Raw genomic sequence first — 27,718 nt, 5'->3', positions numbered from 1 at the left:
ACTGTGTAAGGGTAGCATTGCGGAATAAAACGAACTTTCTGCCTTCGCTCCGAAGGAATTTTCGCAAACAACTGAATAAAGTGAATGACAAAAGATCAAGGAGTGTGATGGAGTATGTATATATAAAAAAACCATACTGTACTTTGAGAAATGAAGTTGCTGACTGTTTAGGAGACGCCAAGTACCTCATTGCCACAACGTCAGAAGAAACTGTCGTAGTGTCGTAATAGTAACTGCTGCGTCCCTAACATCAATATTGCCGTTCTCGGCCTCACATTTGCGAGGTGCCGGGGCGAGCAGTGTATTTAACACTCAATTCTTCTAGAATCTACATATGTACATGATGCTCTAAGCCCCCCCTATTCTAACTCCAACTTTTGCTGTTGGAAAAGGGATAAAAAAAATACGCGAACTGACTCTAATCAACCCTGCCAGTGGAGTAGAAGAGAGTTTGGCACCTGCAATAATTTAATGTGATGAATAAGTTAAATAAACGAAGGTTTCATTAACATGGTGAGGAATGATGGGGTTGCTCTACCGATTAACAGAATGAAAGTTCTGTCCAAAATAACAATATGATTTATTAAGACTAAACACAAAATAATAAACAAAAACACATGAAACATTTATAATACATCAAATTGGCTCAAATTGGAGACTCAAACAAACGCTGTGAATGTGAAGTTGTCCCTAAACTAGATTGTGAGGATTATGACGAAGTGGTATGTGCAGCCAATTCCTTGCAACTTAAATCTTAGAGAAAACACATAGCCAACCCAACATTAATTCCTGCTACCCAAGACAGAACAAAGTTAGAAAAAGAAGAACAGGCGTGCTCTGCTGAGCTCTGATTATCACCTAGGAAAATCCCTGTCTGCCGGTGCTGCGGACATACATTACCAAACTGTCTTCTTAACTGCCAGAACACGATCTGGCGTACCGGAGCCGATGGCTGGTTGCTTCGACGTCCTCGACCGAAAGACGAGAGCCGACTCCTCACAAGAGCACCCGTACAAAACTGAACACAGAACATTCCCGCCCCCACGACAGTGGCCGTGGTTAAACGTTCCAATCAGCAACTCGAAAACCGGCGGAAAATTCCACTCCATTGCCGGAACGCTACCATTCCACCAATGGAGATTCTTGGCGCCAATTTCTGCGCCGATCTTGCTACGTCACGGAGCTATGCCCTGAGCAAGCCAATCACAGTTACTATTTTGCAGAAAGCGCGGGAATTTTCCCGCCACAGCTGCCTGGGTACACAAGTCATTCCCACGCCTCGCTGGTAGCCCGCCAGAAAGTGTTTTCGCTAAGTTTCTGCGAAGTAACAGAACCTCTAGCCCAGCCGCTACTTCAGGCCCTACGGGCGTGCCTCTTGACAATGTCGGCGTCTGGAAAGCATTCACTCGACTCCCTCACACCTGTCGGCTTACCCTTTCAAAGTCAACAGAGCCCGCCTGTCACTGGACCACCCGGGTGACGAGAGACGCTGCGTGGGATGTCCGCGTGTGAAGGAATAGCAACTTTCCACCGCATGCAATTAGAGAGGAGAATCGTAAGATAGAAATATGAGAGGGGGCTCATGCCACCTCTCACATTTTCGTGCAATTCGCTGACACAATATTATTGTGCAATAAATACTGAGTGTATGAGGATCGCTTTACACGTACAGTCGCGACACACCTGCTGATTTTTGTAATACACAGCGACAGCAGCGCGCCAAGTGGTACAGGGTTACCCGTAATAGTTGATAAATGTTACTAGTGGAATCTGCACCAAAAAATATCTCTTAGAGTGTCGTTACAACATATTGCCGAAAAACCTTTGTGAGCTGTGGCAACGTCGTTGGTATTGTGTGCACGCACCGCTGCAGCGCATTATCATGGGCTATAAACATTTTGTAAATTACTTGCTTTGGTTCGCAGAAGACGATAGATTATGGAAATGATGAATTGAGTGATATGGTTTTAGTTTTCCGGTCAGGAACTTCAGAATTGTGCTGCTGCTTTTCGTAAGTATGCTGCTGGTTTACGAAAACTAAGTACCCAGATGTTACCTGTGCGCCATCGACAATCACAGCAGTCTGTGTGAAGAACAGCACTGAACAGTTACTGAATCCCTTCCGTGTGCAGTTTCTTCATGAGCTCAAACCATAATCCTGCTTTTCAACACCGTGATCGGCTGCTGAACCAACACGTCACAGGTCGACAAACGCTCTGTAAAGTATTGGCAATGGATGAGACAACATTTGCCATAAATGGCACTTTCAGTCAACACAGTTACTTTGTTTGGGCTGACGAAGTACCACACGCCACTTTGGAGGACCATTCCCAGATTCAGTTCTCCACCAGTGTTTTAGCAGGAATCGTTGGTGATTACCTGCTTGGACCATTTGAACTGCCTGGACGACTACGACGTGTCGCTTGCTTGTAGTTTATTCGGAGCGTTCTTCCTGGTCCACCGGAGGCAACGTGACAGAACATGTGGCTGCTTCACTGCACATTCTCACCTTGCTGTGGCTCACTATTAGAGTGAACATTACCCTGGCAGGACCACTGGACGTAAAGGATCTGCTGTGTCGCCAGCACGGTCTCTAGGTCTCACGTCCTTTACCATGAGAGAGAGCATGTATTCTCGCAGCGATCTAACACAAAAGATCTGTGGAGCGAAGTAGTGGCTGCTGCAAATACGTTTCAGGTAATGCCTCGGATTTTCCAACGCGTGCGACGGTCATTGTGCAGAAGGACAGAGCCGTGTTCTGAATTCAGTTCAGGACGCTTTGAACAACGTTCTGTAGACGCTTTGAACATCCTGTAAATACGAAATGTAATCTCTCAGTACGAAAAATAAAATACCCTTACGGCTGGCTGTTTTCATCTATTTCTAAGTGTTCTCGGCAATATATTTTAGTGACACTTTTAATTTATGTGTTTGTGTGGATTCCACTAACAACGGATCATCCTGTATAGATTTCCTAAGGACCATGAGAGGTGTGAAACAGAATATTACAGGCATTTTTGGTAACAGTTTTCTTGTGATCTAAAGCCATTTACTGAAGAATAACGTTTTCTTTCAATAACAAGAAACGGATACCAAACAGCAGAAGATATGATGAACTGTCGACAGACGTTACTCGCCTATGCAATAAGGTGAAGTTTTCTTCACTGCATTACTAAACATACCAGTTTATAAATCCGTAAAAAACTAGGAAACTTGTATGGAATGCACCACTTACATTATTTAACATACCAGTTAAACCACACTAGCTCTAGCTGAAGAGAAAACTATCAAACAGGAGTGACAATAAAATGACAAAAACAATGAAACTCTTTCCCGAAGCAAAAGAAACCAATTCTGCAGTTGTTTTACATCAGAGCCACAAACATCAAATTTTTTCAACACAGCCATATTTTAAAAATACAAGTAATTATATTAAACCAATATTCGTCAGTTGGAAAGACGAGCGAAGCGCAAGAATGAGTAAATCTTTAGAATTCGAGCAATATTGCAGTTTGTCGAGGAAAGTGCCAATCATTAGGACACTTACAACTAAGATACATATGCTTCTAATGGATGAAATACTGTGTTTACATCAGCTCGCTTTGCTTTGAATGGGAACAGCTACAATTGCATGCAATTCTCAGGGTATTTTTTCACCAAGAAATTACGGATAAAGTCATTTCATTCATGAGCTTTGGCTCTGTTCACATTTATTTTGTGATTATTGTACCAACGCTTGGGACACAGAAAAATAGTAGCTATTCCGCAAATTAGGTAGAAAAATAATTGAAAACAAATATTAAACTTATATGACGTCAGGCGACGAAAGACTTTCTTGCCGCTAGGGGCGCTAGTGTCGCGACTGCACATGCTTTGCTCTCGTCTATCACGAGTAGTCGTTTCCGTTTACACGGCAGCACCAAAATGACGCGTGTTGCCAGATTTGGCTTCTGTGCAATTTGCCACCTGAACGGTGGAAGGGGTTTTATGGGCGACTATCCTTTTTTCGAAGACTCGAAATATAGTAATAAAACATAGGAACAAGAATGCTACAGTAGATTACTAATGATAAAAGCAAAGTTCATAGTGAATATTGATGACAAAGATCGTATGGTAAATTCTCCACACCCCTGGGAAATAAAAGAAAGAAAAGGTATCGTCAAAGCATTTCAAAACATCTAAATTTGATCGAAAAAATATATATTTACAAACACATCAGACAATATTTAGAAGGCAGAAAACTGTGCTCTTCTTTATCCTTTGTATTTTTTTTTCTTTCTACGGGTCAAATAATAACGAAAATTATTTTTCTCGTTAAACAGAAATGACCTTTTCGCAATTGTAACGATTTTCATTAAAAACGTTATTGTTTATGCACAATGTAGGCTTTTTTCCTTGCCAGGTACTGTGAAACGTAAATACCTTTCTGCTGTCGGATATTTCGTCTCTATTGTGAAAAAACACGAGCAGTAAAAATACCAAGCCGTGAGCAACCTTCGCAATGTGTCACGAAAACATAGCCAACAACAAGAAGGCACAAAATCCATTACTTCGACAGGTGGTGGAGTAGGTTAGCTTCCTATATTAGCAAACGAAGCCACAGTCTACCATTTCTGGGCATGCGCAGTCAGCAGCATACTCAAGATGTCAGAACTCCACACACGTCACAGTCTATTGATGACTGGCGCCACTGATCCATTCGCGATGTGGTTGGCGGCTGATCGGCTGATTTACGCGCAAGCGCATGACGCTCGCTAGCGACGAGTAGACGATTTTGGTCATAAAGAGTAAAACTGGCTTGACACTGAGACGGGTGATGTTTGTCACAGAGACCGCTCGCGTGACATACAGCCTGCTCTCCCATACTCAACATTTTCAGACATTAGATGAGGGAGAACAGTTGTATTCCGTCCTTCGACCATAGATACTAGTAGACTGGCCTTGCTGTGCAGAAGCTATGGGGTTAGTGTGGCTCCAACATAAACCACGTGACTGTTGGCAGAACGTGGCGGGATTTCAAATCAGTGGTCTGCCATCCTGTGTTTGTATCGGATTTTCCCCACATTTCTCAATTGACTGCCAAACGCTTCCAACAAAAACTACTTTTTTATTTGTGAAAAACTATGCCAGAACTACATTTGACCTGGATTTGTTCAAAGTACCATTTATAAAATCTAACAAATACATCGAACGCCACTCTGGTGGGCAGCGGGACGAAATTACTATAAACTATCAATTATAGTAAAATGTCGTTAAAATTCTTTTAAACAGTAAGAGTGGGCTCGTGTCAAAACCTTAAACATTGGATTCGCCACGTTTCGAGCTTTAGTCACTTATAAAAGAAAATGGGCTATGGGAATTATGTCAACTACAGGTGTCAAAATTGTTTACTTTAGGAGCAGGTCCATTTTAGAGTATCAATTTTAGGTGCACTTCAAAGGTTCAGTTCCCACTATTTTTACAAAAGTTTAAACTATCAGTTTAAAAAAATGATATTTTAGATGAAAGGTGAGACTTTGCAGTTTCAGAAAATAATTTTGGAGCCTAGGTTTAAAACTGACAGACACTGTAAATACCAATTATAGATATACATTGTAAATAACAACTAACCTATCAAAACACTTCTCCGCGAAGTGCTTCGAGCAAAGGCGCGTATGTGCAAACGGCTTAAAGTTTTCCCGTTTCAGGGCCTGTATCCAAAGCTGCCTTCGGTTTTCATCCTTACGGAACCTATGAGTAGGAACGAGAAACGATTATACTTACTTCTGTAACCAAATTACCACAGATAATTTCCAAAATGTAATATGAGTCTGACTTTACAGGCATCACTTTCAACACTTTAATTTACGTGATACTCTATTTCAAGTGTAAAAAACATATAAAAGTCACTTCAGCAGATTTCAATAAACGCATCTGCACTATCTTAGACACACTTACACGTGAAATAAAATGCCATTTCCCCGACAAAACGCTGAGTACAGCCATAAGCGCAACGCGAAACAACCATGTTTTGCCAAAATTCACGTGACTTCAGCCCAGAGATGTTGGAGCCACGAAAATGAAGTCAGGGCCAGTCTATTATATTTATGGTCGAAGATTCCGTCTTCCTAGATTTTCGAAAGGCGTTCCACACTGTACAGCATGGTCGACTACGAACCAACATACAACTACACAGAATAACTTCGCAAATATGCGATTGGATTCATGAATGTTTGTCTAACAGAATCCAGCACCTCATGCTGAAAGGCGAATGTTGAACAAAAACGAAAGTGATATCGGGCGCGCCCCAACGAAGCTAATGGGACCTCTAATGTTTTCAATACACAAACGATTAATCAGACAAGATTAGTAGCACTACAACATTGTTCGCTGGCTTTGATGATGTTTACAGGAAGGTGTCGTCGCTGGGTGACCATAAGAAATCTCAGAAAAACATAAACAAATTTTTTACTTGGTGTAAAGAATGGCAGGCGCTTTGAATGTGAATAAATGTAAGATAACATTAGAACAAAGAGTAATAACCTCATTAGACGGAAATAGCAACATGTATGGAATCAATTCAATGGCAACGTACTAAGATAGTAACAGGTCGGTTTAGGTCATACGGAAGTGTAACAGAAGTGCTCGGGAAATTTAAGAGGGGATCCTTCAAAGAAATACGACGTAGCTATCACTAAACCCTGTTCGGTTTATTTAGAGTACCTGTATTTGAAGAAGACTTTGCAGCCATTACGGACTATACAGCCGCCGTCGTATACTGTATCTCGCGTAGTGATGATGAAAATAAGATATGAAGTGTGAGGACACACACAGAGTCTATAGCTCTGCACACTCCTAGTGGCTGCCATTGTTCTCCACTAAACAGATTTTCTTCCAAAATGCTATATTCAATTCCTAATCTGTCCGAGTTGAGCGTAAATAGCACATACAATACTTATGCTTTCTCTCAACCATAGTGCACTATAAGATACTGAAGTAACGTGCCACAGTTTTAACGTAACATAAAAATAAAGATTAGTGACAGCAGATGGTTGCGTGAAGTAATTCTGTACGATTTTCAATATCTGTCACTTCAAAACCTCTTGATAAATATTAGCAATTTTCGTCTCTGTTTTAGCTATCGGCATGAAATGATTAACGATACTGCATGCAACTCAGTTTCAGTGGTTGTCGAATGCTGTTGCCCGGCTGTCAACCAGATACTTCGCTCTCGACATGTCAAGTAACCTCCCTCAGTAGATGAGTTATTTTTTATGTTTAACTACAAATCAGTTTTTCTCGAAAATGATAACCTTTTTACTCTTTTACTAGCTTTAATCCTGATTCTGCTTTAGTATATGTCAACTTCATTCCGTAAATACACATTTTCGTATAAGGCTCCCAAAAGCTGCGGCTGAGTTTCGTCAAAGAGGAGAGAGATGTCAGAGAACACATACCTTGGGATGACATAGCATCGCTGATGTTGCAATAAAATCTGCGACCGCCGCTGCATCGAGACAAAATGGACGATCTTGGTAACGTCGTACCTCCCATGTTTAAAAACAAATTAAAATTCGGCGTTATGGATTTCACGCTTTAAGTTCTTCGACAGTTTGCGATGTGCTGAAAGTCTCAACTGCCACGGGACGGACGCTAGAATAGACGGTTAATAAAGTTAACAGTGCACTCCCGTTCCAAATTTATTTCATCAGAGCGTCCAAATTTATTTTATTGCACACAAAGAACGGACAAAAATGTGCGAATGGGCCGTACAGTCGGTCCGCTTCTGTCTATTTAAACTTCGGTCCATTGCTTTAAATTTTAATCTCTTCTTAACTCGTCCGTGAAGAACAAATCATAGTTCGATACACTGCAGCATCCAGTTACCACAGTTCACAGTTCTTATAAGAAATTCTCACTTATTAAACTTCGGTATTCCACGTTATTCACATTCATGACCGTAATCTTTTAACAACCTTCGTTTTTAACAAAGCAACAAGCTCCATTTACGTAATACTGCGGCGTACAAAATTACTATTTGACAGCCTTCACGTCGTCTTCACATAGCAAAGTACAACCAAAGGGATCTCTGGATAACCACTTCCGAAATTCCTCACAGACCAAGCCCTAATTCGTCACCAAAATGCTTCACAATAAAAATCTCTACACATTGCGTCTGCAATACCTGAGCGTCTTCTTGCCAACACGGCTATTCACATTCTCTTGTTTCGGTAACAGGAACTCCTTTGCCTTGACGAAATTTTATATAGATAAAATATATCTCTAACTGGATCTCACTACGTAGAAATGGCAAGCAAATCTTTAATCGTTTAAAGCGAATATAGCAAAGTACTTCATTGCTACGTCTCTTCGAAAACATATTACCAGACTAGGGCTGATGCCATTCTGCGGTACAACACAGGTTCGGCGACGACAGCGAGAAACTAATCTACACACCAGGCGGCGGCGAGTCCTGCACGCTGCACGAACACGCGTGCCTCGAGCCGCGACACACGGCAGCAGGGACATTATTCACTGAAGTGCCTAAGAAACTGGTATAGGCCTGCATATTCAAATACAGAGATATGTAAACAGGCAGAATACGGCGCTGCGGTCGGCAACGCCCATACAGGGTGTTACAAAAAGGTACGGCCAAACTTTCAGGAAACATTCCTCACACACAAATAAAGAAAAGATGTTACGTGGACATGTGTCCGGAAACGCTTAATTTCCATGTTAGAGCTCATTTTAGTTTCGTCAGTATGTTCTTCCACCTACGCTCAATCGAGCACGTTACCATGATTTCATACGGGATACTCTACCTGTGCTGCTAGAATATGTGCCTTTACAAGTACGACACAACATGTGGTTCATGCAGGATGGAGCTCCTGCACATATCAGTCGAAGTGTTCGTACGGTTCTCAACAACAGATTCGGTGACCGATGGATTGGTAGAGGCGGGCCAATTCCGTGGCCTCCACGCTCTCCTGGCCTCAACCCTCTTGACTTTCATTTACGGGGGCATTTGAAAGCTCCTGTCTACGCAACCCCGGTACCGAATCTAGAGACTCTTCGTGCTCGTATTGTGGGCGGCTGTGATACAATACGCCATTCTCCAGGGCTGCATGAGCGCATCAGGGATTCCATGAGACGGAGGGTGGATGCATGTATCCTCGCTAACGGAGGACATTTTGAACGTTTCTTGTAACAAAGTGTTTGAAGTCACGCTGGTACGTGCTGTTGCTGTGTGTTTCCATTCCAAGATTAATTTGATTTGAAGAGAAGTACTAAAATGAGCTCTAACATGGAAAGTAAGCATTTCCGGAGAAATGTCCACATAACATATTTTCTTTCTTTGTGTGTGAGGAATGGTTCCTGAAAGTTTGGCCGTACCTTTTTGTAACACCCTGTTGTTGTTGTTGTGGTCTTCAGTCGTGAGACTGGTTTGATGCAGCTCTCCATGCTACTCTATCCTGTGCAAGCTTCTTCATCTCCCAGTACCTACTGCAACCTACATCCTTCTGAATCTGCTTAGTGTATTCATCTCTTGGTCTCCCTCTACGATTTTTACCCTCTACGCTGCCCTCCAATGCTAAATTTGTGATCCCTCGATGCCTCAGAACATGTCCTATCAACCGATCCCTTCTTCTAGTCAAGTTGTGCCACAAACTTCTCTTCTCCCCAATCCTATTCAATACCTCCTCATTAGTTACGTGATCTACCCACCTTATCTTCAGCATTCTTCTGTAGCACCACATTTCGAAAGCTTCTATTCTCTTCTTGTCCAAACTAGTTATCGTCCATGTCTCACTCCATACAAATACTTTCAGAAACGACTTCCTGACACCTAAATCTATATTCGATGTTAACAAATTTCTCTTCTTGAGAAACGCTTTCCTTGCCATTGCCAGTCTACATTTTATATCCTCTCTACTTCGACCATCATCGGTTATTTTACTCCCTAAATAGCAAAACTCCATTACTACTTTAAGTGTCTCATTTCCAAATCTAATTCCCTCAGCATCACCCGACTTAATTTGACTACATTCCATTATCCTCTTTTTGCTTTTGTTTATGTTCATCTTATATCCTCCTTTCAAGACACTGTCCATTCCGTTCAACTGCTCTTCCAAGTCCTTTGCTGTCTCTGACAGAATTACAATGTCATCGGCGAACCTCAAAGTTTTTACTTCTTCTCCATGAATTTTAATACCTACTCCGAATTTTTCTTTTGTTTCCTTTACTGCTTGCTCAATATACAGATTGAATAACATCGGGGAGAGGCTACAACCCTGTCTCCTTTCATGCCCCTCGACTCTTATAACTGCCATCTGGTTTCTGTACAAATTGTAAATAGCCTTTCGCTCCCTGTATTTTACCCCTGCCACCTTCAGAATTTGAAAGAGAGTATTCCAGTCAACATTGTCAAAAGCTTTCTCTAAGTCTACAAATGCTAGAAACGTAGGTTTGCCTTTTCTTAATCTTTCTTCCAAGATAAGTCGTAAGGTCAGTATTGCCTCACGTGTTCCAACATTTGTACGGAATCCAAACTGATCTAGCGCAGTTGTTAGATCGGTTACTGCTACTACAATGGCAGGTTATAAAGATTTAACTGAGTTTGAACGTGGTGTTATAGTAGGCGCACGAGCGATGGGAAACAGCATCTCCGAGGTAGCGATGAAGTGGGGATTTTCCCATACGACCATTTTACGAGGGTGCAGTGAATATCAGGAATCCGGTGAAACATCAAATCTCAGACATCACTGCGGCCGGAAGAACATCCTGCAAGAACGGTATCAACGAGGACTCGAGAGAATCGTATAACGTGACAAAAGTGCAACCCTTCCGCAAATTGCTACAGATTTCAGTGCTGGGTCACGAACAAGTATCAGCGTGCGAACCGTTCAACGTAACATCATCGATATGGGGTTTCGGATCCGAAGCTCCGCTCGTGTACCCTTGATGACTACACGAAACAAAGCTTTACGCCTCGCCTGGGCCCGTCAACACCGACATTGGTCTGCTGGTGATTGGAAACATGTTGCCTGCTCGGACTAGTCTAATTTCAAGTTGTATCGAGCGGTTGGGCGTGAACAGGTATGGAGACAACCTCACGAGTCCATGGACCCTGCATGTGAACAGGGGACTGTTCAAGCTGGTGGGCGCTCTGTAGTGGTGTGGGGCGTGTGCAACTGGAGTGATACGGGATCCCTGATACGTCTAGATACGACTCTGACAGGTGGCATGTACGTAAGCATCCTGTCTGATCAGCTGCATCCATTCATGTCCATTGTGCATGCGACTGACTTGGGCAATTCCAGCAGGACAATGCGACACCCCATACATCCAGAACTGCTACAGAATGGTTCCAGGAACGCTCTTCTGAGTTTAAACACTTCCGCTGGGCACCAAAGTCACCAGACACGAACATTATTGAGCATATCTGGGATGCCTTGCAACGTACTGTTAAGAAGAGATCTCCACCCCCTCGTACTGTTACGGATTTATGGACAGCCCTGCAGGATTCATGGTGTCAGTTGCCTCCAGCACTACTTCAGACATTAATCGAGTCCGTGCCACGTCGTGTTGCGGCATGTTGGATACAGATTAATATTTTCAGTTCATATTACACTCCTGGAAATGGAAAAAAGAACACATTGACACCGGTGTGTCAGACCCACCATACTTGCTCCGGACACTGCGAGAGGGCTGTACAAGCAATGATCACACGCACGGCACAGCGGACACACCAGGAACCGCGGTGTTGGCCGTCGAATGGCGCTAGCTGCGCAGCATTTGTGCACCGCCGCCGTCAGTGTCAGCCAGTTTGCCGTGGCATACGGAGCTGCATCGCAGTCTTTAACACTGGTAGCATGCCGCGACAGCGTGGACGTGAACCGTATGTGCAGTTGACGGACTTTGAGCGAGGGCGTATAGTGGGCATGCGGGAGGCCGGGTGGACGTACCGCCGAATTGCTCAACACGTGGGGCGTGAGGTCTCCACAGTACATCGATGTTGTCGCCAGTGGTCGGCGGAAGGTGCACGTGCCCGTCGACCTGGGACCGGACCGCAGCGACGCACGGATGCACGCCAAGACCGTAGGATACTACGCAGTGCCGTAGGGGACCGCACCGCCACTTCCCAGCAAATTAGGGACACTGTTGCTCCTGGGGTATCGGCGAGGACCATTCGCAACCGTCTCCATGAAGCTGGGCTACGGTCCCGCACACCGTTAGGCCGCCTTCCGCTCACGCCCCAACATCGTGCAGCCCGCCTCCAGTGGTGTCGCGACAGGCGTGAATGGAGGGACGAATGGAGACGTGTCGTCTTCAGCGATGAGAGTCACTTCTGCCTTGGTGCCAATGATGGTCGTATGCGTGTTTGGCGCCGTGCAGGTGAGCGCCGCAATCAGGACTGCATACGACCGAGGCACACAGGGCCAACACCCGGCATCATAGTGTGGGGAGCGATCTCCTACACTGGCCGTACACCACTGGTGATCGTCGAGGGGACACTGAATAGTGCACGGTACATCCAAACCGTCATCGAACCCATCGTTCTACCATTCCTAGACCGGCAAGGGAACTTGGTGTTCCAACGGGACAATGCACGTCCGCATGTATCCCGTGCCACCCAACGTGCTCTAGAAGGTGTAAGTCAACTACCCTGGCCAGCAGGATCTCCGGATCTGTCCCCCATTGAGCATGTTTGGGACTGGATGAAGCGTCGTGTCACGCGGTCTGCACGTCCAGCACGAACGCTGGTCCAACTGAGGCGCCAGGTGGAAATGGCATGGCAAGCCGTTCCACAGGACTACATCCAGCATCTCTACGATCGTCTCCATGGGAGAATAGCAGCCTGCATTGCTGCGAAAGGTGGATATACACTGTACTGCCGACATTGTGCATGCTATGTTGCCTGTGTCTATGTGCCTGTGGTTCTGTGAGTGTGATCATGTGATGTATCTGACCCCAGGGATGTGTCAATAAAGTTTCCCCTTCCTGGGACAATGAATTCACGGTGTTCTTATTTCAATTTCCAGGAGTGTATAATTACAGCCTAAAGAATATTTGCTCATGTAAAAAACAGAGCGTAGTTACACAGTTCGTCAACATCAACAACATAAGCGAAATACTTGACTGGTATAAGAAAGAAAATCGATTATATTAGTCAGATGTACCCTCGGCCACAGTGGCTTACGAAGTACAGACGTAAATATAGATGTAAATGTAAAAGGACTTCGTTACTTATGCTGTGAACGAGCACAGCGCATTTTCTTCTTACCAGCGCATTAAACGGTCTGACGGTGGACATGTCGTGCAGCGACCACACTGCACCAGCGCCAGGACAGGTCGCAGCAGATTGAATGGACGTCAGTTGGTGCCAACACTATGGCCTGAACAATCAGCATTGACCTATTTACGACATTGAGACGGCTGTGCGCGGGGTACTTCGTCTCACCACAGCTCTCCCGTAGGGCGAATAATCCCCGTCAGTCCAAAAAATTTCGAGGCTGAACTAATAAAAAATTGAGAAAAATTAAAATGGTGCGTTTAATGCTTCATGTGTTCTACATAATCGGACATAATGTGGGTACAACGCACAGGACGTTGATACGAGCAGGTGAAACCGTCAGAAAAGTCCTTCTGTGGGATGGTGTTCAGCTCACGCCTCACACTGGCTTGAACGCCGGTTATGTCGTCAAGGTGTTGACCCTTCATGTGAATTTCTGCACTTTGTCGTTTTCTGGTAGATTCGTATTGGTAACACCGAGTCTCGCCACCCTCGATGATTTTTGACAGAAGGGAATTATCCGCGTTCTACATTTCAGTTGAGTCACGCCAGGCGTCCGCACATCGTTGTTTTTGTTCTGGCGACTGAAGAGAATCGTTCAACGTGACAGAACTGCAACCTTTCCCCAAATTGATGCTGATTTCAAGTCTGGGCCATCAACGAGTGTCAGCGTGCAAACCATTCAACCGTACATTGTAAGTAGGCTGTTTAGATTTTTATATTGGTAATGCCACGTAGCGCTCTGTATGAAAATCACTAGCTGTGCTGTGTGCAGTCTGTGGCTAGTTTGCATTGTTGTCTGCCATTGTAGAGGGGCAGCTGGATGTTAACAGCGCGTAGCGTTGCGCAGTTGGAGGTGAGCCGCCAGCAGTGGTGGATGTGAGGAGAGAGATGGCGGAGTTTTGAAATTTGCAATACTGGATATCATGAACTGCTATATACATTATGACTTTTGAACACTATTGAGGTAAATACATTGTTTGTTCTCTATTAAAGTCTTTCATTTGCTAACTATGCCTATCAGTAGTTAGTCCCTTCAGTAGTTTGAATCTTTTATTTAGCTGGCAGTAGTGGCGCTCGCTGTATTGCAGTAGTTCGAGTAATGAAGATTTTTGTGAGGTAAGTGATTTGTGAAAGGTATAGGTTAATGTTAGTCAGGGCCATTCTTTTGTAGGGATTTCTGAAAGTCAGATTGCGTTGCGCTAAAAATATTGTGTGTCAGTTTAAGCACAGTCATGTATAAATGTTCAAAGGGGACGTTTCAACATCATCAATATGGGCTTTCGGAGCCAGAGGCCCATTCGTGTACCCTTGATGACTGCACGTCACAAAGTTGTACGCCCCGCCTGGGCCCGTCAACGCCGGCATTGGATTTTTGATGACTGGAAACATGTTCGTCCGCCGCTCGTGGTCTCGCGGTAGCGTTCTCGCTTCCCGAGCACGGGGTCCCGGGTTCGATTCCCGGCGGGGTCAGGGATTTTCACCTGCCTCGAGATGACTGGGTGTTTGTGTTGTCCTCATCATTTCATCCTCATCCAGGAAAGTGGCGAAATTGGACTGAGCAAAGATTGGGTAATTGTACGGGCGCTGATAACCACGCAGTTGAGCGCCCCACAAACCAAACATCATCATCATCATCATCATCATGGAAACATGTTGCTTGTTCGCTCGAGTCTCGTTTCATATCGATCTGGGCCGGCCGCTGTTGCCGAGCGGCTCTAGGTGCTTCAATCTGGAACCGCGATGCTGCTACGGTCGCAGGTTGAAATACTGCCTCGGGCATGGATGTGTGTGATGTCCTTAGGTTAATTAGGTTTAAGTAGTTCTAACAAGGGAACCTCCCCATCACACCCCCCTCAGATTTAGTTATAAGTTAGCACAGTGGATAGGCCTTGAAAAACTGAACACAGATCAATCGAGAAAACAGGAAGAAGTTGTGTGGAATTATGAAAAAAAATAAGCAAAATATAGAAACTGAGTAGTCCATGCGTAAGATAGGGAACATCAAGGATAGTGTCACCGCACGCGCGCCGTGGTCCCGTGGTTAGCGTGAGCAACTGCGGAACGAGGGGTCGTAAGTTCAAATCTTGCTTCGAGCGATAATTTTACTTTATTTATTTTCACAAAGTTAGAATCTGTACGATCGTTCATTGACGTCTCTGTTCACTGTAATAAGTTTAGTGTCTGTGTTTTGCGACCGCACCGCAAAACCGTGCGATTAGTAGACGAAAGGACGTGCCTCTCCAATGGGAACCGAAAACATTTGATCGCAAGGTCATAGGTCAACCGATTCCTCCACAGGAAAACGCGTCTGATATATTCTATACGACACTGGTGACGGCATGTGCGTCACATGACAGGAATATGTTGTCGACCCACCTAACTTGTACATTTGGCGAATGGGTAAAAAGATTCTTCTACTTTGCCCGATTTAGGTTTTCTTGTGGATGTGATAATCACCCCCAAAAAAGTGATGAAAACATAAGAGTTTGTCACATAAACTGCAACAAATGAATGCAGCAGTTTCACACTCTCACAGTTTTCCTTGTGCTCTGTCAAAACATATATTTTTAAGGTTTCCAAAATTTACGTGTGTAGACCATCAAATCCGGCATATGCCCAAGCAAATCTGAACATGTTCTGGAATTTTGTAGAGTGAAGTTGATTATGTAAAAAATTGCACTTTTCGCTCGAGAAAAGTCTTGAACCAAGGACCTTTCGTTCTGCAGCCGCTCACTCTAATCACGGGACCACGGCGCTTCGGAGCTTATATGCTCCTAGATGTTGCCTATGTTGGACATGGTCTACTTAGTTTGTACATTTTGGTTATTTTTTCATCGTTCCACACAACTTCTTCCTGTTTTCTCGATTGATCTGTGTTCAGTTTTTCAAGGCCTATCCACTGTGCTAACTTATAACTAAATGTGAGGAGGGTGCGATGGGGAGGTTCCCTTGTAAGTCTAGGGAACTGATGACCTCAGATGTTAAGTGCGATAGTGTTTAGAGCCATTTGAACCATTTGAATATCGAGCGGATGGACGTATGGAGACACCTCATGAATCCACGGACCCTGCATGCCAGCAGGGGATTTTTCAAGTAGGTGGAGGCTCTGTAATGGTGCAGGGCGTGTGCAGTTTGGATACGACTCTGACGGGTGACATGTACGTAAGCATCCTGTCTGCATCTGTGGTGTCACCGCCAGACACCACACTTGCTAGGTGGTAGCCTTTAAATCGGCCGCGGTCCGTTAGTATACGTCGGACCCGCGTGTCGCCACTGTCAGTGATTGCAGACCGAGCGCCGCCAATCGGCAGGTCTAGGGACACTTCCTAGCACTCGCCCCAGTTGTACAGCCGACTTTGCTAGCGATGCTACACTGACAACTATGCTCTCATTTGCGGAGACGATAGTTAGCATAGCCTTCAGCTACGTCATTTGCTACGACCTAGCAAGGCGCCTTTACCAGTTAGTATTGAGATTGTGAACCTGTACAGTAAAGAGCGATGTACACCAATTATGGATTAAAGTTAAGTATTCGAGCAACTACGTTCTTTCCTTACTAGACTCAACTACTTTACTGTTCCAGACCTCACGCCAGTCTGCGTGAGTTTAACGCGTGCATTTCGGCCTCCTCTAGCTACACGGTGTTGGCTCTTCTGCCAACACATCAGCGTCCATTCATGTCCATTGTGCGTTTCGACAGACTTGGGCAGTTCCAGCAGGAGAATACGACAGCCCACACGTTCAAATTTGCTAGAGAGTTGCTCCAGGAATACTCGTCTGAGTTTAAACACTTTCACTGTCCGCCAGACTCCCCTGACATGAACATTATTGAGCATATCTGGGATGCCTTGCAACGTGCTGTTCAGAAGAGATCTCCACCACCTCGTACTCTTACAGATTTATGGAAAGCCCGGCAGCATTCATGGAGTCAGTTCCCTCCAGCACTACTTTAGACATTAGTTGAGTCCTTCTGCGTGCTCCCGGGGGAGGGGGGGGGGCTACACTGTTAGGCAGATGTACCAGTTACCTTGGCTCTTCAGTGTGATATTTAAAGATTTATAGAGTAAGACATGTTTATCATATTTACAATAAAGAATGGGAAAAATTGTGAGTAGCACATCCGTATTGTAGTGACACACATTCACGATATTTTTAGTAACGTTCCTGTCATTACGTCTGTTAACGTTTTCTATAGCACTTTATGAATATAACGAGAAACTGACAAAGGAGTCACGTCAGCCGGGTGGTGGCAGCGGGGACCTGGCAGCCCGCGCTGCTTGGTGTCGGGTTGCAGCAGCAGGTAGCAGGTGGCAGGTGCCGCCCACGCCACGCGCCCCCTCTATCTGCTGCTACCCGCAGCACGCGCAGCAGATGCGCCCCGCCAGTGACACAGGCTGCCAGTCGCAGCTGCATACTGCAGGCGCACTGTTCCGAGTAACTCGACACCCACTATGGGGGATCCCGTTATTACTGATGTAATGTCTTTAAAGCCTTGCTACGCTCACCATACAAAATACAAGCTATCCCCCCGCCCCCCCCCCCCAAATAGCATACTTGTCGCTTTTTAGTGCTGTAGATAAGGTGGAAACGGTACTAGGCGGTAACATGACCACCCTCCCAACCAACGCCCACGTACGTTACGGTAGTGAAGTGTCGTGTGTGCGCCAGTCAGTTGTAAGGAAACAGCGCAGTAAGATCGCCAGACGTGGAGACGTCATACACTACTGGCCATTAAAGTTGCCACACCACGAAGATGACGTGCTACAGATGCAAAATTTAACCGACAGGAAGAAGATGCTGTGATATGCAAATGATTAGCTTTCCAGAGCATTCACACAAGGTTGGCGCCGGTGGTGACACCTACAACGTGCTGACATGAGGAAAGTTTCCAACCGATTTCTCATACACAAACATCAGTTGATCGGCGTTGCTTGGTATAACGTTGTTGTGATGCCTCGTGTAAGGAGGAGAAATGCGTACTATCACGTTTCCGACTTTGATAAAGGTCGGATTGTAGCCTATCGCGATTGCGGTTAATCGTATCACGACATTGCTGCTCCCGTTGGTCGACATCCAAGGACTGTTAGCAGAATATGGAATCTGTGGGTTCAGGAGGGTATTACGGAACGCCGTGCTGGATCCCAACGGCCTCGTATCACTAGCAGTCGAGATGACAGGCATCTTATCCGCATGGCTGTAACGGATCGTGCAGCCACGTCTCGATCCCTGAGACAACAGATGTGGACGTTTGCAAGACAACAACCATCTGCACGAACAGTTCGACGACGTTTGCAGTAGCATGGACTATCTGCTCGGTGACCGTGGCTACTGTTACCCTTGACGCTGAATCACAGACAGGAGCGCCTGCGATGGTGTACTCAACGACGAACCTGGGTTCACGAATGGCAAAACGTCATTTTTTCTGATGAATCCAGGTTCTGTTTACAGCATCATGATGGTCGCATCCGTGTTTGGCAACATCTTGGTGAACGCACATTGCAACCGTGTATTCGTCATCGCCACAGTGGCGTCTCACCTGGCGTGAATGTATCGAGTGCCATTGGTTACACGTCACGGTCACCTCTTGTTCGCACTGACGACGCTTTGAACAGTGCACGTTACATTTCAGATGTGTTACGACCCGTGGCTCTACCCTTCATTCCATCCCTGCAAGCCGGCCGGAGTGGCCGAGCGGTTCTAGGCGCTACAGTCTGGAACCGCGCGACCGCTACGGTCACAGGTTCGAATCCTGCCTCGGGCATGGATGTGTGTGATGTCCTTAGGTTAGTTAGGTTTAAGTAGTTCTAAGTTCTAGGGGACTGATGACCTCAGACGTTAAGTCCCATAGTGCTCAGGGCCATTTGAACCAGCCATCCCTGCGAAACCCTACATTTCAGCAGGATAATGCACGACCGCATGTTGCAGGCCCTGTGTGAGCCTTTCTGGATACAGAAAATGTTCAACTGCTGCCCTGGCCATACATTCTCCGGATCTCTCACCAATTGAAAACGTCTGGTCAATGGTGGCCGAGCAACTGTCTCGCCACAATACACCAGTCACTACGCTTGATGAACTGTGGTATCGTGTTGAAGCTGCATGGGCAGTTGTACCTGTACACGCCATCCAAGCTCTGTTTGACTCAATGCCCAGTCGTATCAAGGCCGTTATTACGGCCAGAGGTGGTTGTTCTGGGTACTGATTTCTCAGGATCTATGCACCCAAATTGCGTGAAAATGTAATCACATGTCAGTTCTAGTATAATATATTTGTCCAAAGAATACCCGTTTATCATCTGCATTTCTTCTTGGTGTAGCAATTTTAATGGCCAGGAGTGTAGAAAGGCTGGAAGGAGCTACCGCGTTTTATTGTGGCCATGTACACATCCCGAATGAAGTTGCTCCATTTGTTGGTCTCCTGCGCGGACTGTTGAACGCAGCAGTCGTGAAAGTTTTTGCTCCAGAGCCAATACTGAGCGTGGGAAGGCACCTCAGGACCCATATGAACAAATCTTATTAATACCAACTAGTTTAATTTATATTCTATGCATCCACAGCTGTTGGAAAGCACGATGTTAGGAAGAATTCCACTAACAACTGGTAAAATGTTATTATTAATTGAATAATGGGAATGGTTCCAAATGCCACATCTCAGATTTGTTGTGAGAATTAAATCACATCAAACTGAGACGGAATTCTGATACCACGGAATTATGTTTCCGACTCCATAACTGCAAATTAGAAAATGTATAATTTATTAAGAACTTTTTAATCAGGTTTTGGTTTCAAATGGCGAAACACAGGCACTAGGTTTTATTTCTGGTAATACGAGTACAGTAATATAGCAGTAGTATTTTAACAACTAGAACTGTAGTCAACAAAAAGCGTTTCACGTTTCTTTTGGAAATTTGTGGTAAGATCCTAAGGGACCAAACTGCTGAGGTCTTCGGTTCCTAAGCTTACACATTACTTAATCTAACTTAAACTGGCAGCCCGAATAAAACAGTCCGAATAAAACTGACTGGCAGCCCGAACTCGCGACCCGAACTGGCTTACGACAGACAACGACCAGAGAGTAGTAGCAGTCGAGCGAAGATACTACGAGAGGGAAAATACCGATACGCGCTGCTAGCGGCGCTCACGGTCAGGCAAAGCAGCAACTCAGTGACAGTAGTAATTTGAATTAACGTAGTGATGTGGAAGTACGTTAAAAACAGGGTGTAAAATACATGATGGCGGGAACACGAGCCACGCCGTACCACAAGAACTCCTTACCAGCCTTGTGGCCAGCATAGGAGCACGTTGCAGAGAATGGATTGCCTTCCCTGGTGATCTGGTGATCACACACCCTATTAAGACCCATGTCCCACCTTTTCTAATGTCCAGGGGTCGTCATAAATCGCCATGACTTGAGTGACATTATTGGCTCTGACTAAAACTGTCATTTGTCTTCATCTAAATCTACATGACTACTCTGAAATTCACATTTAAGCTCTTGGCAGAGGGTTCGCCGAACCACAATCGTACTATCTCTCTACCATTCCACTCCCGAACAGCGCGCGGGAAAAACGAACACCTAAACCTTTCTGTTCGAGCTCTGATTTCTCTTATTTTATTTTGATGATCATTCCTAAGTATGTAGGTTGGGCTCAACAAAATATTTTCGCATTCGGAAGAGAAAGTTGGTGACTCAAATTTCGTAAATAGATCTCGCCGCGACGAAAAACGTCTTTGCTTTAATGACTTCCATCCCAACTCGCGTATCATATCTGCCACACTCTCTCCCCTATTACGTGATAATACAAAACGAGCTGCCCTTTTTTGCACCCTTTCGATGTCCTCCGTCAATCCCACCTGCTAAGGATCCCACACCGCGCAGCAATATTCTAACAGAGGACGAACGAGTGTAGTGTAAGCTGTCTCTTTAGTGGACTTATTGCATCTTCTAACAAGGGAACCTCCCCATCGCACCCCCCTCAGATTTAGTTATGAGTTGGCACAGTCGATAGGCCTTGAAAAACTGAACACAGATCAATCGAGAAAACAGGAAGAAGTTGTGTGGAACCATGAAAAAAATAAGCAAAATATACAAACTGAATAGTCCATGCCCAAGATAGGGAACATCAAGGATAATGTCAGTTCAGGAGCGCCGTGGTCCCGTGGTTAGCGTGAGCAGCTGCGGAATGAGAGGTCCTTGGTTCAAGTCTTCCCTTGAGTGAATAGTTTTCTATCTTTATTTTCGCAAAGTTATGATCTGTCCGATCGTTCATTGACGTCTCTGTTCACTGTAATAAGTTTAGTGTCTGCGTTTTGCGACCGCACCGCAAAACCGTGCGAATAGTAGACGAAAGGACGTGCCTCTCCAATGGGAACCGAAAACATTTGATCGCAAGGTCACAGGTCAACCGATTCCTCAACAGGAAAACACGTCTGATATTGATATCTTCTATACAACACTGGTGACAGCATGTGCGTCACATGACAGGAATATGTTGTCGAACCACCTAACTTGTACACTTGGCGAATGGGTAAAAAGATTCTTCTACCTTGCGCGATTTAGGTTTTCTTTTGGTTGTGATAATCACTCCGAAAAAAGTGATGAAAACATAATAGTTTATCACATAAACTGCAACAAATGAATGCAACAGTTTCACAGTCGCACAATTTTCCCTGTGCCCTGTCAAAAAATATGTTGTGTTTCGATGTTTGTTTAGCTGTAGCGTCCCCATACTACGGCGCAGTTACCTCGCATCGGACGGACGGACGGACAGATAATAATTGTCCGAAAATAAAAAATTAAACTTTTCACTCGAGGGAACACTTGAACCAAGGACATGTCGTTCCGCAGCTGCTCACGCTAACCACGGGACCACGGCGCGTCCTGAGCCTACATTGTCCTTGATGTTGCCTATCTTGTTTATGGACTACTCAGTTTGTATATTTTGCTTATTTTTTTCATAGTTCCACACAACTTCTTCCTGTTTTCTCGATTGATCTGTGTCCAGTTTTTCAAGCCCTATCCACTGTGCCAACTTATAACTAAATCTGAGGTGGGTGCGATGTGGAGGTTCCCTTGTAAGTGTCCTGCCAATGAAACGTAACCTTTGGCTCGCCTTCCCCACAATATTATCTATGTGGTCTTTCCAACTGAAGTTGTTCGTAATTTTAACACCCAGGTACTTAGTTGAATTGACAGCCTCATTGTGTACTTCATTCAGTTACCTTCTTCACTATACTGCAGTAATTCTTTCTCTGTATGGTGCAAGTTTCATCGAGCTATGTTACGTGCCAGTGACACGTCATGTGTAACAAATAACCTTATAGATCCGGCAACTGTAGCTGAAGAACTTGTGCATAATGCGAAGGACAATCAAACAATTTAAAATCTAAGATTGTAAAATAGTATATACTAAACTAAAAGTCCAAATCTGCATTCGGGCTGTTTATTGTGTTTTCCCCTGCCTGACGGCCGGTCTCGCACCCTGGAGATATATCTTGCTGTCACATCTACATATAGAATGAAGCTACATAAGTACAAGCGCTAATAATCAACATAACCTACCGAAGAGATACACAATAAAACGATGCACTCACAAAAAAATACTTCATGTGTCACGATTCCCAAGGTACAATACGCATAGATACATGTTCTTCCTCGGTAAAACCGTGGATGAACCGGCAGATCGGCATAATAGAACCTGTCACCTAAATCCAGTTCTCTTATATTTCATCTCTATTCCCAACCACCTCCTACACCTCCTCACCACCCCAACCCCGTCCACGGAGGTTTGGTCGGTTTTGAGAGATTAGTTTTAAGAGGGTTTTGATTCCTGAATGTGCCTTTTTCAGCTCTGGTCTCGTTTTACTAAGATGCATCATCTTCGATTTGAGAGATTAGTTTTAGGAGATCCATCATGTTGTCTCTATATTCTCCATGTTAATTTGGATTGTTTAAAAGAAAAGGATAGGGTGAAGCTTTTTAGCGTGAGCTTCGTCTAGCATAATTATGCACCGTTTAAAATATTTTGTTTTTAAAATTTTTTTATACTTTTTATATCCTATACATAAAATTGTTTTATATTTTTATTGGTTTAACGTACTTTTCCATCAAGGACTAAGACTTCAGTCGGGTTCTGTTATCTTGTTCTGGATGTAACCAGGTAGTTTAGTACTTCCTAGCCGTAAGTAATTTTAAGTGTAACTTACTTCTCGTAAGTATTATTGTTAATATTTTCTGTCTCTTGTACTGGATTGTTATTTAACACTGAGATCCATTTTGTTACTGCGATTTCCAGGATCTAGTCTACTTGTCCTTTAATTTGGTTTCTACCGCTAGATGTCGCTATCTTCGACACGCCATATGTCGGTGCGTGCTTGACTTCACAGTATTGAGTGTGTGGCTAGCGCTGTAACATGTAGTTCTATTTGACGCCTGCCAATGTATTTTAGTATGTTGGCGACTCCCAAGGATTGTGTGTCTTTTAATTTTTTGTTTCCTCCGCGGATTTTGAAGATGGTAAGTTTCTTCCCTTTTATACTCCACCGACATCGCGAGCTATGTTTTAATGTTTCGTGCTCATAGGATTTATCCTATCAGACGTGGATTCTCATGTGCTATCCGGACTCGTCTTTTGACTCAGTTTTCGAGATATTTTACGGATCAGGCACAGTTCGGGTCGGATGCCCATCTGTCGGTTCATCGAAGAGCCAAAGAAACTGGTAAACCTGCCTAATATCGTGTAGGTCATCCCCTCCCCGCCCCTTCACCCGCTCAGCACGCAGAACTGCCGCAACACGACGTGACGTGGACTCGACTAATGTCTGAAGAAGTGCTGGAGGGAATTGACGCCATAAATCCTGCATCCTGCAGGGCTGACCATAAATCCGTAGTATTACGAGGGGGTGGAGAACTCTTCTGAACAGCACGTTGCAAGGCATCCCAGATATACTCAATAATGTTCATGTCTGGGGAGTTTGGTGGCCAGCGGAAGTATTTAAACTCAGAGGGGCCGCTCTGTAGCAATTCTGGACGTGTGGGGTGTCGTATTGTCCTGCTGGAATTACTCAAGTTCGTCGGAATGCATAGTGGACATGAATGGATGCGGGTGATCAGACAGGATGCTTACTAACGTGTCACCTGTCAGAGTCGTATCTAGATGTATCATGGGTCCGATATCACTCCAACTGCACAGGCCCCATACCATTAAAGAGCCTCCACTAGAGTGAACACTCCCCTGCTGAGATGAAGAGTCCATGGATTCATGAGGCTGCCTCCATACCCGTACACGTCCATCGGCTCGATACAACTGAAACGAGACTCGTCCGACCAGGCAATATGTTTCCAGTGATCAACATTCCAATGACCGTGTTGACGGACCTAGGTGAGACGTAAGGCTTTGTGCCGTGCAGTCATCAAGGCTACACGAGTGGGCCTTCGGCTCCAAAATCCCGTATCAATGATGTTTCGTTGAATGGTTCGCACGCGGACACTTGTTGATGCCCCAGCATTGAAATCTGCAGCAGTTTGTGGAAGTGTTGCAATTCTGTCACGTTGAACGATTCTCTTCAGTCATCGTCTGTCCCGTTCTACGGGATCTTTTTCGGGCCGCAGCGATGTCGGACTCACTCAAATCGTGACACCTGCCATTGTAGCTCCAATAATCGATCTAACAACTGCGCCGGTCACTTGCTGTCTGATATAGGAGTTGCCGATAGCAGCGCCGTATTCTGCCTATTTACATACGTCTGTATTTGAATACGCATGCCTATACCAGTTTCTTTGGCGACTCAGTGTATATGCAGATATGATATGGAAGATATACCTCCAGGCTATGAAACTGGTCGTCAGACAGGGAAAAACATAGTAAACAGCGAATGCGGATTTGGACTTTCAGTCATATAGACTGTCTTACCGTCTTAGATTTTAAATTGTTTGATTGTACTTCCCATTACGTACATCATGTGACAGTTAACATTGGTACCTACGTTTCGCACACCGCAGAATTTCCACGATCTCTGCCCGGTGCTGTAACAGAAGTGTGCGTGGGTGTACAGCAGAGTGTGTGGTGCCCCGCAGGAGCGGACGAGGGCGCGGGCGACGACCCGGGCGGCCCCTCTTCGGCCTCCGCGGGCGGCGGCGGCGGGGGCGGCAGCGGCTTCTACCCGGCGGCGGGCGGGGGCGGCGGGGGCGGCGGCGGCAGCCCGTACCGCATCCAGCGGCACGCCGCCAACATCCGGGAGCGCAAGCGCATGTTGAGGTCAGGCGGCAAAAAGTGAGGAGCACTTCTCGCCCTCAGAATATCGCTTCTGTCGCTCTGCTGCTGCTGCTGCTGCTGCTGCTGCTGCCTGCTACCGCTGCCTTCGCTTGCCAGCTCTCTATGTGAAGCGTAGCAACACTTGCAATGCACTTGTAAACATTTGTACAATAAAAATTACCTATAATTTTATACAACCAAGTAGAGAGCATCCCTCTAGTTCCTCCACCCGTACTGGTGCTTTGGAAACATCTGTACGGTATGTCATCCACTTCATCTGCACCACTGCATAAGAACCTCCTGCAGACTTTACACTCTTTTTGTTTTCAGCTACACTCATCCTAGTTGCTCCAGCAATTTTTCTGACGTCGTCCACCTACCTTTCACTGCTTCATCTCAGTGTTTTCGTATTCTTTGGGTTATTAACGCAACAAGAAAGTCCCTAATATGCCTTCTATCAGCAATGAACAAGTTCGTATCAAAACTGATTAATAAAACAATTGATCTTTCAAAATGAAGTAGAATTTTATCCAAAAAAGAGGTATTAAAAGTGAGGAAACCTCACAAGTTTCTAATGAAATGAGTATACCATCTCTAAAACGTAAAATTTTCGCTGTTCCCAGAGCTCTCTGAATATTACATTCACTCGGACTGAATTACTGGTATTGAGAAAAACAGGCATGCAAGGTAATTTATTATTTAAATTTAGTCAGTATTAAGGATTCCAGGAAGTGACAATCCGTCGAAGCAACGATTTGTTTTATTGTGTTAACCTGTAGACTTGTCATTTCAGAACAACAATATCTATCTTTTCTGTTTGCTTGGCGCATACTGATCGGAAAGAGAAAACATTTACTAAACAACGATACGCCCCCTTCTGTCTCCTGTCAGTTCAGCTGTTTTATCCCGGCTGCAGCAGCCTTTCTTTGTTTTTGGCCACTATCAATCACGTTGGTCACCCGGGTCCTAAGCGAGTGTACGTAGCAGTCGCCTCAGTGCTCTGTTTACGTGTTTGAGGTGTTGTGAAGTAGACACACGATTTCGGGAAGTTATCTTATTGTGTTTTTCAGTGAAACTTGCTACAGAAATTAATTACATCATTATCATTAAAGTGTACTAGAATTATGGCAATTGTGACAAATATTTATATATTTTTTAAATGCCAGTTTTTATGTCACGTGCCCGCATCTCGTGGTCGTGCGGTAGCGTTGTCGCTTCCCACGCCCGGGTTCCCGGGTTCGATTCCCGGCGGGGTCAGGGATTTTCTCTGCCTCGTGATGGCTGGGTGTTGTGTGCTGTCCTTAGGTTAGTTAGGTTTAAGTAGTTCTAAGTTCTAGGGGACTTATGACCACAGCAGTTGAGTCCCATAGTGCTCAGAGCCATTTGAACCATTTTTTTATGTCACGTACTTTTCTACGGATTTCTAGTCAAATAATAACGCTACAGTTAAATAAGTAATACACTTTGAAGAAATTATGACACCTTACGCAAGTTTCAAATTTCACTTGGTTTGAACAGATACTTTTTGATAAATGTGTAGCAATGTTAGTATGTTTAAACAAGTCCGGATCCCCTTAATTTATGCTACTATATAAAGACAAGTCTTTCTTTAACGTTGTTACCATAAATCTCGAAAAGTAATTTATATATTTACTCCAAATTTTTACACTTGACTTTAATGATAATTGGGACGGACATAATTTGTACATTTTTTAAATATCTGTAATGTATAAGTACATACACTCCTGGAAATTGAAATAAGAACACCGTGAATTCATTGTCACAGGAAGGGGAAACTTTATTGACACATTCCTGGGGTCAGATACATCACATGATCACACTGACAGAACCACAGGCACATAGACACAGGCAACAGAGCATGCACAATGTCGGCACTAGTACAGTGTATATCCATCTTTCGCAGCAATGCAGGCTGCTATTCTCCCATGGAGACGATCGTAGAGATGCTGGATGTAGTCCTGTGGAACGGCTTGCCATGCCATTTCCACCTGGCGCCTCAGTTGGACCAGCGTTCGTGCTGGACGTGCAGACCGCGTGAGACGACGCTTCATCCAGTCCCAAACATGCTCAATGGGGGACAGATCCGGAGATCTTGCTGGCCAGGGTAGTTGACTTACACCTTCTAGAGCACGTTGGGTGGCACGGGATACATGCGGACGTGCATTGTCCTG

The 27,718-nt window shown here is 44.8% G+C and overlaps 1 protein-coding gene across 1 annotated transcript in view; it reads left to right on the top strand.

Moving 5' to 3' along the window:
• The window catches only part of LOC126188345 (transcription factor Maf), an 85,231-nt gene that overhangs the window by 3,181 nt on the left and 54,332 nt on the right, over nt 1-27,718 (top strand). The window contains exons 2-3 of the mRNA XM_049929944.1: nt 25,274-25,398; nt 25,432-25,529. Coding sequence (XP_049785901.1) covers nt 25,274-25,398; nt 25,432-25,529 — 223 coding nt within the window. The remainder of the gene's footprint in view (nt 1-25,273; nt 25,399-25,431; nt 25,530-27,718) is intronic.

This window comes from Schistocerca cancellata, chromosome 5 (genome assembly GCF_023864275.1).
Source record: "Schistocerca cancellata isolate TAMUIC-IGC-003103 chromosome 5, iqSchCanc2.1, whole genome shotgun sequence".
NCBI classification, from domain to species: Eukaryota; Metazoa; Arthropoda; class Insecta; order Orthoptera; family Acrididae; genus Schistocerca; species Schistocerca cancellata.
The sequence above is the reverse complement of the archived record's forward strand: the minus strand, read 5'-3'. Positions and strand labels throughout refer to the sequence as shown.